The sequence below is a fragment of the Strongylocentrotus purpuratus genome, unplaced genomic scaffold (assembly GCF_000002235.5).
Source record: "Strongylocentrotus purpuratus isolate Spur 01 unplaced genomic scaffold, Spur_5.0 spur5_scaffold_5, whole genome shotgun sequence".
NCBI lineage: Eukaryota > Metazoa > Echinodermata > Echinoidea > Camarodonta > Strongylocentrotidae > Strongylocentrotus > Strongylocentrotus purpuratus.
The window spans coordinates 38,400,447-38,413,224 of NW_022145611.1; the positions used below are offsets into that span (position 1 = coordinate 38,400,447).

General features: G+C 35.6%; 1 protein-coding gene across 1 annotated transcript in view; it reads right to left on the minus strand.

Moving 5' to 3' along the window:
* LOC587522 (neurogenic locus notch homolog protein 1-like) overlaps nucleotides 1-12,778 on the minus strand; it is a 52,884-nt gene that overhangs the window by 20,467 nt on the left and 19,639 nt on the right. The window contains exons 18-31 of the mRNA XM_030999787.1: nucleotides 12,177-12,281; nucleotides 11,291-11,395; nucleotides 10,404-10,508; nucleotides 9,520-9,624; nucleotides 8,635-8,739; nucleotides 7,748-7,852; nucleotides 6,864-6,968; nucleotides 5,980-6,084; nucleotides 5,095-5,199; nucleotides 4,211-4,315; nucleotides 3,326-3,430; nucleotides 2,426-2,530; nucleotides 1,531-1,635; nucleotides 631-735 (exon numbers count right to left, since the gene is read on the minus strand). Coding sequence (XP_030855647.1) covers nucleotides 631-735; nucleotides 1,531-1,635; nucleotides 2,426-2,530; nucleotides 3,326-3,430; nucleotides 4,211-4,315; nucleotides 5,095-5,199; nucleotides 5,980-6,084; nucleotides 6,864-6,968; nucleotides 7,748-7,852; nucleotides 8,635-8,739; nucleotides 9,520-9,624; nucleotides 10,404-10,508; nucleotides 11,291-11,395; nucleotides 12,177-12,281 — 1,470 coding nt within the window. The remainder of the gene's footprint in view (nucleotides 1-630; nucleotides 736-1,530; nucleotides 1,636-2,425; nucleotides 2,531-3,325; nucleotides 3,431-4,210; nucleotides 4,316-5,094; nucleotides 5,200-5,979; nucleotides 6,085-6,863; nucleotides 6,969-7,747; nucleotides 7,853-8,634; nucleotides 8,740-9,519; nucleotides 9,625-10,403; nucleotides 10,509-11,290; nucleotides 11,396-12,176; nucleotides 12,282-12,778) is intronic.

Here is a 12,778-nt window from a genome sequence, read left to right on the forward strand (position 1 = left end):
GGGAGGGGGGGGGGGTTGAGGAGCGTGAGTAAATTACAATGACCATCATGGCATTTATAGTAAAACATCCTTCTTTGGTACTCTTTAGCTTAATCACTAGTTGGTTACGTTGTTTAAGTTTGATCTTTAATATTTTCGATCACAAATAAATACGATTTTATATATGGCTAGTAATAGGTGTCTTCTGAAGAGATAGCAGATAAAAAAAACAAGTGTAAGTTTCATTTTGAGCAAAAAGATAACTTCCGGTATTGTTTTCAGAGCATTATTTTAAAGTAATACGATGTGGAAATGTCAAAATCGTGGTGAGTGAGTGTTGTTGTGATTATCCCTGAAAATGAATCCTTGTTCAGAATTAAGGAGAAGTGAATAGATAAATAGGACGAATAACAATGAACCACATAGACATTTCAAAGAATAGTTTGCATGTTTTTCCAACTTAATTTCTCTGCGTGCATTATTAGGTCCCAGCCCTAAGTTGTTGCTTCATTTGCGCCTTGTAACAATACGCACTTGGTCTTTATTAAAATGCAAAGATTATTGAGAAGAAAACACAAATTCGATCTGTAGTTCTCTAATAAGAATCGACAATTTTGTTAGCAGTAGCAGTAAAAGCTTAATATATCTTACCCGCTGTAACGCAGGTAGCTCCAGTAAACCCTGTTGCACATGTACATGTACCAGCCGCCTCACAGGTACCACCGTTCATACACTGGCTGTTTTCAGTACAGTCGACTAAAGAAGGAGAGAAATTACCCTTATATTAATTACAAATCTTACATTGATCGCTAACGACCGACCAGCTCCAAAATCCTGGAATTTAAGAATGGTGGAATTAGAATTGTAAATCTAGAAAGTGTGTAGACTTTTTCACCTTCTTAATGAAAACTCGGGGAGGAGGGGGGGGGTTGAGGAGCGTGAGTAAATTACAATGATCATCATGGCATTTATAGTAAAACATCCTTCTTTGGTACTCTTTAGCTTGATCACTAGTTGGTTACGTTGTTTAAGTTTGATCTTTAATATTTTCGATCACAAATAAATACGATTTTATATAAGGCTAGTAATAGGTGTCTTCTGAAGAGATAGCAGATAAAAAAAACAAGTGTAAGTTTCATTTTGAGCAAAAAGATAACTTCCGGTATTGTTTTCAGAGCATTATTTTAAAGTAATACGATGTGGAAATGTCAAAATCGTGGTGAGTGAGTGTTGTTGTGATTATCCCTGAAAATGAATCCTTGTTCAGATATAAAGAGAAGTGAATAGATGAATAGGACGAAAAATAATGAACCACATAGACATTTCAAAGAATAGTTTCCATTAACAATGTTTTTCCAACTTAATTTCTCTGCGTGCATTATTAGGTCCCAGCCCTAAGTTGTTGCTTCATTTGCGCCTTGTACCAATATGCACTTGGTCTTTATTAAAATGCAAAGATTATTGAGAAGAAAACACAAATTCGATCTGCAATTCTCTAATAAGAATCGACAATTTTGTTAGCAGTAGCAGTAAAAGCTTAATATATCTTACCCGCTGTAACGCAGGTAGCTCCAGTAAACCCCGTTGCACATGTACATGTACCAGCCGCCTCACAGGTACCACCGTTCATACACTGGCTGTTTTCAGTACAGTCGACTAAAGAAGGAGAGAAATTACCCTTATATTAATTACAAATCTTACATTGATCGCTAACGACCGAACAGCTCCAAAATCCTGGAATTTAAAAATGGTCTAATTAGAATTGTAAATCTAGAAAGTGTGTAGACTTTTTCACCTTCTTAATGAAAACTCGGGGAAGGGGGGTTGGGGAGGCTAAGTTAAATTACAATGACCATCATGGCATTTACAGTAAAACATCCTTCTTTGGTACTCTTTAGCTTGATCACTAGTTGGTTACGTTGTTTAAGTTTGATCTTTAATATTTTCGATCACAAATAAATACGATATTATATATGGCTAGTAATAGGTGTCTTCTGAAGAGATAGCAGATTAAAAAAACAAGTGTAAGTTTCATTTTGAGCAAAAAGATAACTTCCGGTATTGTTTTCAGAGCATTATTTTAAAGTAATACGATGTGGAAATGTCAAAATCGTGGTGAGTGAGTGTTGTTGTGATTATCCCTGAAAATGAATCCTTGTTCAGATATAAAAAGAAGTGAATAGATGAATAGGACGAAAAATAATGAACCCCATAGACATTTAAAGAATAGTTTGCATTAATAATGTTTTTCCAACTTAATTTCTCTGCGTGCATTATTAGGTCCCAGCCCTAAGTTGTTGCTTCATTTGCGTCTTGTAACAATATGCACTTGGTCTTTATTAAAATGCAAAATGTATTGAGAAGAAAACACAAATTCGATCTGTAATTCTCTAATAAAAATCGACAATTTTGTTAGCAGTAGCAGTAAAAGCTTAATATATCTTACCCGCTGTAACGCAGGTAGCTCCAGTAAACCCCGTTGCACATGTACATGTACCGGCCGCCTCACAGGTACCACCGTTCATACACTGGCTGTTTTCAGTACAGTCGACTAAAGAAGGAGAGAAATTACCCTTATATTAATTACAAATCTTACATTGATCGCTAACGACCGACCAGCTCCAAAATCCTGGAATTTAAGAATGGTGGAATTAGAATTGTAAATCTAGAAAGTGTGTAGACTTTTTCACCTTCTTAATGAAAACTCGGGGAGGAGGGGGGGGGTTGAGGATCGTGAGTAAATTACAATGACCATCATGGCATTTATAGTAAAACATCCTTCTTTGGTACTCTTTAGCTTGATCACTAGTTGGTTACGTTGTTTAAGTTTGATCTTTAATATTTTCTATCACAAATAAATACGATTTTATATATGGCTAGTAATAGGTGTCTTCTGAAGAGATAGCAGATAAAAAAAACAAGTGTAAGTTTCATTTTGAGCAAAAAGATAACTTCCGGTATTGTTTTCAGAGCATTATTTTAAAGTAATACGATGTGGAAATGTCAAAATCGTGGTGAGTGAGTGTTGTTGTGATTATCCCTGAAAATGAATCCTTGTTCAGATATAAGGAGAAGTGAATAGATGAATAGGACGAAAAGTAATGAACCACATAGACATTTCAAAGAATAGTTTCCATTAACAATGTTTTTCCAACTTAATTTCTCTGCGTGCATTATTAGGTCCCAGCCCTAAGTTGTTGCTTCATTTGCGCCTTGTAACAATATGCACTTGGTCTTTATTAAAATGCAAAGATTTATGAGAAGAAAACACAAATTCGATCTGCAATTCTCTAATAAGAATCGACAATTTTGTTAGCAGTAGCAGTAAAAGCTTAATATATCTTACCCGCTGTAACGCAGGTAGCTCCAGTAAACCCTGTTGCACATGTACATGTACCGGCCGCCTCACAGGTACCACCGTTCATACACTGGCTGTTTTCAGTACAGTCGACTAAAGAAGGAGAGAAATTACCCTTATATTAATTACAAATCTTACATTGATCGCTAACGACCGACCAGCTCCAAAATCCTGGAATTTAAGAATGGTCTAATTAGAATTGTAAATCTAGAAAGTGTGTAGACCTTTTAACCTTCTTAATGAAAACTCGGGGAGGGGGGTTGAGGAGCGTGAGTAAATTACAATGACCATCATGGCATTTATAGTAAAACATCCTTCTTTGGTACTCTTTAGCTTGATCACTAGTTGGTTACGTTGTTTAAGTTTGATCTTTAATATTTTCTATCACAAATAAATACGATTTATTATATGGCTAGTAATAGGTGTCTTCTGAAGAGATAGCAGATATAAAACAAGTGTAAGTTTCATTTGGAGCAAAAAGATAACTTCCGGTAATGTTTTCAGAGCATTATCTTAAAGTAATACGATGTGGAAATGCCAAAATCGTTGTGAGTGAGTGTTGTTGTGATTATCCCTGAAAATGAATCCTTATTCAGATATAAGGAGAAGTGAATAGATGAATAGGACGAATAGTAATGAACCACACAGACATTTCAAAGAATAGTTTGCATGTTTTTCCAACTTAATTTCTCTGCGTGCATTATTAGGTCCCAGCCCTAAGTTGTTGCTTCATTTGCGTCTTGTAACAATATGCACTTGGTCTTTATTAAAATGCAAAATGTATTGAGAAGAAAACACAAATTCGATCTGTAATTCTCTAATAAGAATCGACAATTTTGTTAGCAGTAGCAGTAAAAGCTTAATATATCTTACCCGCTGTAACGCAGGTAGCTCCAGTAAACCCCGTTGCACATGTACATGTACCAGCCGCCTCACAGGTACCACCGTTCATACACTGGCTGTTTTCAGTACAGTCGACTAAAGAAGGAGAGAAATTACCCTTATATTAATTACAAATCTTACATTGATCGCTAACGACCGACCAGCTCCAAAATCCTGGAATTTAAGAATGATCTAATTAGAATTGTAAATCTAGAAAGTGTGTAGACTTTTTCACCTTCTTAATGAAAACTCGGGGAAGGGGGTTGGGAAGGGTGAGTAAATTACAATGACCATCATGGCATTTATAGTAAAACATCCTTCTTTGGTACTCTTTAGCTTGATCACTAGTTGGTTACGTTGTTTAAGTTTGATCTTTAATATTTTCTATCACAAATAAATACGATTTATTATATGGCTAGTAATAGGTGTCTTCTGAAGAGATAGCAGATATAAAACAAGTGTAAGTTTCATTTGGAGCAAAAAGATAACTTCCGGTAACGTTTTCAGAGCATTATCTTAAAGTAATACGATGTGGAAATGTCAAAATCGTTGTGAGTGAGTGTTGTTGTGATTATCCCTGAAAATGAATCCTTATTCAGATATAAGGAGAAGTGAATAGATGAATAGGACGAATAGTAATGAACCACACAGACATTTCAAAGAATAGTTTGCATGTTTTTCCAACTTAATTTCTCTGCGTGCATTATTAGGTCCCAGCCCTAAGTTGTTGCTTCATTTGCGCCTTGTAACAATATGCACTTGGTCTTTATTAAAATGCAAAATTATTGAGAAGAAAACACAAATTCGATCTGTAATTCTCTAATAAGAATCGACAATTTTGTTAGCAGTAGCAGTAAAAGCTTAATATATCTTACCCGCTGTAACGCAGGTAGCTCCAGTAAACCCTGTTGCACATGTACATGTACCGGCCGCCTCACAGGTACCACCGTTCATACACTGGCTGTTTTCAGTACAGTCGACTAAAGAAGGAGAGAAATTACCCTTATATTAATTACAAATCTTACATTGATCGCTAACGACCGACCAGCTCCAAAATCCTGGAATTTAAGAATGGTCTAATTAGAATTGTAAATCTAGAAAGTGTGTAGACTTTTTCACCTTCTTAATGAAAACTCGGGGAGGGGGGTTGAGGAGGGTGAGTAAATTACAATGACCATCATGGCATTTATAGTAAAACATCCTTCTTTGGTACTCTTTAGCTTGATCACTAGTTGGTTACGTTGTTTAAGTTTGATCTTTAATATTTTCTATCACAAATAAATACGATTTTATATATGGCTAGTAATAGGTGTCTTCTGAAGAGATAGCAGATATAAAACAAGTGTAAGTTTCATTTGGAGCAAAAAGATAACTTCCGGTATTGTTTTCAGAGCATTATTTTAAAGTAATACGATGTGGAAATGTCAAAATCGTTGTGAGTGAGTGTTGTTGTGATTATCCCTGAAAATGAATCCTTATTCAGATATAAGGAGAAGTGAATAGATGAATAGGACGAATAGTAATGAACCACACAGACATTTCAAAGAATAGTTTGCATGTTTTTCCAACTTAATTTCTCTGCGTGCATTATTAGGTCCCAGCCCTAAGTTGTTGCTTCATTTGCGTCTTGTAACAATATGCACTTGGTCTTTATTAAAATGCAAAATGTATTGAGAAGAAAACACAAATTCGATCTGTAATTCTCTAATAAGAATCGACAATTTTGTTAGCAGTAGCAGTAAAAGCTTAATATATCTTACCCGCTGTAACGCAGGTAGCTCCAGTAAACCCCGTTGCACATGTACATGTACCAGCCGCCTCACAGGTACCACCGTTCATACACTGGCTGTTTTCAGTACAGTCGACTAAAGAAGGAGAGAAATTACCCTTATATTAATTACAAATCTTACATTGATCGCTAACGACCGACCAGCTCCAAAATCCTGGAATTTAAGAATGATCTAATTAGAATTGTAAATCTAGAAAGTGTGTAGACTTTTTCACCTTCTTAATGAAAACTCGGGGAGGGGGGTTGGGAGCGTAAGTAAATTACAATGACCATCATGGCATTTATAGTAAAACATCCTTCTTTGGTACTCTTTAGCTTGATCACTAGTTGGTTACGTTGTTTAAGTTTGATCTTTAATATTTTCTATCACAAATAAATACGATTTATTATATGGCTAGTAATAGGTGTCTTCTGAAGAGATAGCAGATAAAAAACAAGTGTAAGTTTCATTTGGAGCAAAAAGATAACTTCCGGTAACGTTTTCAGAGCATTATCTTAAAGTAATACGATGTGGAAATGCCAAAATCGTTGTGAGTGAGTGTTGTTGTGATTATCCCTGAAAATGAATCCTTATTCAGATATAAGGAGAAGTGAATAGATGAATAGGACGAATAGTAATGAACCACACAGACATTTCAAAGAATAGTTTGCATGTTTTTCCAACTTAATTTCTCTGCGTGCATTATTAGGTCCCAGCCCTAAGTTGTTGCTTCATTTGCGTCTTGTAACAATATGCACTTGGTCTTTATTAAAATGCAAAATGTATTGAGAAGAAAACACAAATTCGATCTGTAATTCTCTAATAAGAATCGACAATTTTGTTAGCAGTAGCAGTAAAAGCTTAATATATCTTACCCGCTGTAACGCAGGTAGCTCCAGTAAACCCTGTTGCACATGTACATGTACCGGCCGCCTCACAGGTACCACCGTTCATACACTGGCTGTTTTCAGTACAGTCGACTAAAGAAGGAGAGAAATTACCCTTATATTAATTACAAATCTTACATTGATCGCTAACGACCGACCAGCTCCAAAATCCTGAAATTAAGAATGGTGGAATTAGAATTGTAAATCTAGAAAGTGTGTAGACTTTTTCACCTTCTTAATGAAAACTCGGGGAGGGGGGTTGAGGAGCGTGAGTAAATTACAATGACCATCGTGGCATTTATAGTAAAACATCCTTCTTTGGTACTCTTTAGCTTGATCACTAGTTGGTTACGTTGTTTAAGTTTGATCTTTAATATTTTCGATCACAAATAAATACGATTTATTATATGGCTAGTAATAGGTGTCTTCTGAAGAGATAGCATATATAAAACAAGTGTAAGTTTCATTTGGAGCAAAAAGATAACTTCCGGTAATGTTTTCAGAGCATTATTTTAAAGTAATACGATGTGGAAATGTCAAAATCGTGGTGAGTGAGTGTTGTTGTGATTATCCCTGAAAATGAATCCTTATTCAGATATAAGGAGAAGTGAATAGATGAATAGGACGAATAGTAATGAACCACACAGACATTTCAAAGAATAGTTTGCATGTTTTTCCAACTTAATTTCTCTGCGTGCATTATTAGGTCCCAGCCCTAAGTTGTTGCTTCATTTGCGCCTTGTAACAATATGCACTTGGTCTTTATTAAAATGCAAAGATTATTGAGAAGAAAACACAAATTCGATCTGTAGTTCTCTAATAAGAATCGACAATTTTGTTAGCAGTAGCAGTAAAAGCTTAATATATCTTACCCGCTGTAACGCAGGTAGCTCCAGTAAACCCTGTTGCACATGTACATGTACCGGCCGCCTCACAGGTACCACCGTTCATACACTGGCTGTTTTCAGTACAGTCGACTAAAGAAGGAGAGAAATTACCCTTATATTAATTACAAATCTTACATTGATCGCTAACGACCGACCAGCTCCAAAATCCTGAAAATTAAGAATGGTGGAATTAGAATTGTAAATCTAGAAAGTGTGTAGACTTTTTCACCTTCTTAATGAAAACTCGGGGAGGGGGGTTGAGGAGCGTGAGTAAATTACAATGACCATCATGGCATTTATAGTAAAACATCCTTCTTTGGTACTCTTTAGCTTGATCACTAGTTGGTTACGTTGTTTAAGTTTGATCTTTAATATTTTCTATCACAAATAAATACGATTTTATATTTGGCTAGTAATAGGTGTCTTCTGAAGAGATAGCAGATAAAAAAAACAAGTGTAAGTTTCATTTTGAGCAAAAAGATAACTTCCGGTATTGTTTTCAGAGCATTATTTTAAAGTAATACGATGTGGAAATGTCAAAATCGTGGTGAGTGAGTGTTGTTGTGATTATCCCTGAAAATGAATCCTTGTTCAGATATAAGGAGAAGTGAATAGATGAATAGGACGAATAGTAATGAACCACACAGACATTTCAAAGAATAGTTTGCATGTTTTTCCAACTTAATTTCTCTGCGTGCATTATTAGGTCCCAGCCCTAAGTTGTTGCTTCATTTGCGTCTTGTAACAATATGCACTTGGTCTTTATTAAAATGCAAAATGTATTGAGAAGAAAACACAAATTCGATCTGTAATTCTCTAATAAGAATCGACAATTTTGTTAGCAGTAGCAGTAAAAGCTTAATATATCTTACCCGCTGTAACGCAGGTAGCTCCAGTAAACCCTGTTGCACATGTACATGTACCGGCCGCCTCACAGGTACCACCGTTCATACACTGGCTGTTTTCAGTACAGTCGACTAAAGAAGGAGAGAAATTACCCTTATATTAATTACAAATCTTACATTGATCGCTAACGACCGACCAGCTCCAAAATCCTGGAATTTAAGAATGGTCTAATTAGAATTGTAAATCTAGAAAGTGTGTAGACTTTTTCACCTTCTTAATGAAAACTCGGGGAGGGGGGTTGAGGAGCGTGAGTAAATTACAATGACCATCATGGCATTTATAGTAAAACATCCTTCTTTGGTACTCTTTAGCTTGATCACTAGTTGGTTACGTTGTTTAAGTTTGATCTTTAATATTTTCTATCACAAATAAATACGATTTATTATATGGCTAGTAATAGGTGTCTTCTGAAGAGATAGCAGATATAAAACAAGTGTAAGTTTCATTTGGAGCAAAAAGATAACTTCCGGTAATGTTTTCAGAGCATTATCTTAAAGTAATACGATGTGGAAATGCCAAAATCGTTGTGAGTGAGTGTTGTTGTGATTATCCCTGAAAATGAATCCTTATTCAGATATAAGGAGAAGTGAATAGATGAATAGGACGAATAGTAATGAACCACACAGACATTTCAAAGAATAGTTTGCATGTTTTTCCAACTTAATTTCTCTGCGTGCATTATTAGGTCCCAGCCCTAAGTTGTTGCTTCATTTGCGTCTTGTAACAATATGCACTTGGTCTTTATTAAAATGCAAAATGTATTGAGAAGAAAACACAAATTCGATCTGTAATTCTCTAATAAGAATCGACAATTTTGTTAGCAGTAGCAGTAAAAGCTTAATATATCTTACCCGCTGTAACGCAGGTAGCTCCAGTAAACCCTGTTGCACATGTACATGTACCGGCCGCCTCACAGGTACCACCGTTCATACACTGGCTGTTTTCAGTACAGTCGACTAAAGAAGGAGAGAAATTACCCTTATATTAATTACAAATCTTACATTGATCGCTAACGACCGACCAGCTCCAAAATCCTGAAAATTAAGAATGGTGGAATTAGAATTGTAAATCTAGAAAGTGTGTAGACTTTTTCACCTTCTTAATGAAAACTCGGGGAGGGGGGTTGAGGAGCGTGAGTAAATTACAATGACCATCGTGGCATTTATAGTAAAACATCCTTCTTTGGTACTCTTTAGCTTGATCACTAGTTGGTTACGTTGTTTAAGTTTGATCTTTAATATTTTCGATCACAAATAAATACGATTTATTATATGGCTAGTAATAGGTGTCTTCTGAAGAGATAGCATATATAAAACAAGTGTAAGTTTCATTTGGAGCAAAAAGATAACTTCCGGTAATGTTTTCAGAGCATTATTTAAAGTAATACGATGTGGAAATGTCAAAATCGTTGTGAGTGAGTGTTGTTGTGATTATCCCTGAAAATGAATCCTTATTCAGATATAAGGAGAAGTGAATAGATGAATAGGACGAATAGTAATGAACCACACAGACATTTCAAAGAATAGTTTGCATGTTTTTCCAACTTAATTTCTCTGCGTGCATTATTAGGTCCCAGCCCTAAGTTGTTGCTTCATTTGCGCCTTGTAACAATATGCACTTGGTCTTTATTAAAATGCAAAGATTATTGAGAAGAAAACACAAATTCGATCTGTAGTTCTTTAATAAGAATCGACAATTTTGTTAGCAGTAGCAGTAAAAGCTTAATATATCTTACCCGCTGTAACGCAGGTAGCTCCAGTAAACCCTGTTGCACATGTACATGTACCGGCCGCCTCACAGGTACCACCGTTCATACACTGGCTGTTTTCAGTACAGTCGACTAAAGAAGGAGAGAAATTACCCTTATATTAATTACAAATCTTACATTGATCGCTAACGACCGACCAGCTCCAAAATCCTGAAAATTAAGAATGGTGGAATTAGAATTGTAAATCTAGAAAGTGTGTAGACTTTTTCACCTTCTTAATGAAAACTCGGGGAGGGGGGTTGAGGAGCGTGAGTAAATTACAATGACCATCGTGGCATTGATAGTAAAACATCCTTCTTTGGTACTCTTTAGCTTGATCACTAGTTGGTTACGTTGTTTAAGTTTGATCTTTAATATTTTCTATCACAAATAAATACGATTTTATATTTGGCTAGTAATAGGTGTCTTCTGAAGAGATAGCAAATAAAAAAAACAAGTGTAAGTTTCATTTTGAGCAAAAAGATAACTTCCGGTATTGTTTTCAGAGCATTATTTTAAAGTAATACGATGTGGAAATGTCAAAATCGTGGTGAGTGAGTGTTGTTGTGATTATCCCTGAAAATGAATCCTTGTTCAGATATTAGGAGAAGTGAATAGATGAATAGAACGAATAGTAATGAACCACACAGACATTTCAAAGAATAGTTTGCATGTTTTTCCAACTTAATTTCTCTGCGTGCATTATTAGGTCCCAGCCCTAAGTTGTTGCTTCATTTGCGTCTTGTAACAATATGCACTTGGTCTTTATTAAAATGCAAAATGTATTGAGAAGAAAACACAAATTCGATCTGTAATTCTCTAATAAGAATCGACAATTTTGTTAGCAGTAGCAGTAAAAGCTTAATATATCTTACCCGCTGTAACGCAGGTAGCTCCAGTAAACCCTGTTGCACATGTACATGTACCAGCCGCCTCACAGGTACCACCGTTCATACACTGGCTGTTTTCAGTACAGTCGACTAAAGAAGGAGAGAAATTACCCTTATATTAATTACAAATCTTACATTGATCGCTAACGACCGACCAGCTCCAAAATCCTGGAATTTAAGAATGATCTAATTAGAATTGTAAATCTAGAAAGTGTGTAGACTTTTTCACCTTCTTAATGAAAACTCGGGGAAGGGGGGTTGGGAAGGGTAAGTAAATTACAATGACCATCATGGCATTTATAGTAAAACATCCTTCTTTGGTACTCTTTAGCTTGATCACTAGTTGGTTACGTTGTTTAAGTTTGATCTTTAATATTTTCTATCACAAATAAATACGATTTATTATATGGCTAGTAATAGGTGTTTTCTGAAGAGATAGCAGATATAAAACAAGTGTAAGTTTCATTTGGAGCAAAAAGATAACTTCCGGTAACGTTTTCAGAGCATTATCTTAAAGTAATACGATGTGGAAATGCCAAAATCGTTGTGAGTGAGTGTTGTTGTGATTATCCCTGAAAATGAATCCTTATTCAGATATAAGGAGAGGTGAATAGATAAATAGGACGAATAGTAATGAACCACACAGACATTTCAAAGAATAGTTTGCATGTTTTTCCAACTTAATTTCTCTGCGTGCATTATTAGGTCCCAGCCCTAAGTTGTTGCTTCATTTGCGTCTTGTAACAATATGCACTTGGTCTTTATTAAAATGCAAAATGTATTGAGAAGAAAACACAAATTCGATCTGTAATTCTCTAATAAGAATCGACAATTTTGTTAGCAGTAGCAGTAAAAGCTTAATATATCTTACCCGCTGTAACGCAGGTAGCTCCAGTAAACCCTGTTGCACATGTACATGTACCGGCCGCCTCACAGGTACCACCGTTCATACACTGGCTGTTTTCAGTACAGTCGACTAAAGAAGGAGAGAAATTACCCTTATATTAATTACAAATCTTACATTGATCGCTAACGACCGACCAGCTCCAAAATCCTGAAAATTAAGAATGGTGGAATTAGAATTGTAAATCTAGAAAGTGTGTAGACTTTTTCACCTTCTTAATGAAAACTCGGGGAGGGGGGTTGAGGAGCGTGAGTAAATTACAATGACCATCGTGGCATTTATAGTAAAACATCCTTCTTTGGTACTCTTTAGCTTGATCACTAGTTGGTTACGTTGTTTAAGTTTGATCTTAATATTTTCGATCACAAATAAATACGATTTATTATATGGCTAGTAATAGGTGTCTTCTGAAGAGATAGCATATATAAAACAAGTGTAAGTTTCATTTGGAGCAAAAAGATAACTTCCGGTAATGTTTTCAGAGCATTATCTTAAAGTAATACGATGTGGAAATGCCAAAATCGTTGTGAGTGAGTGTTGTTGTGATTATCCCTGAAAATGAATCCTTA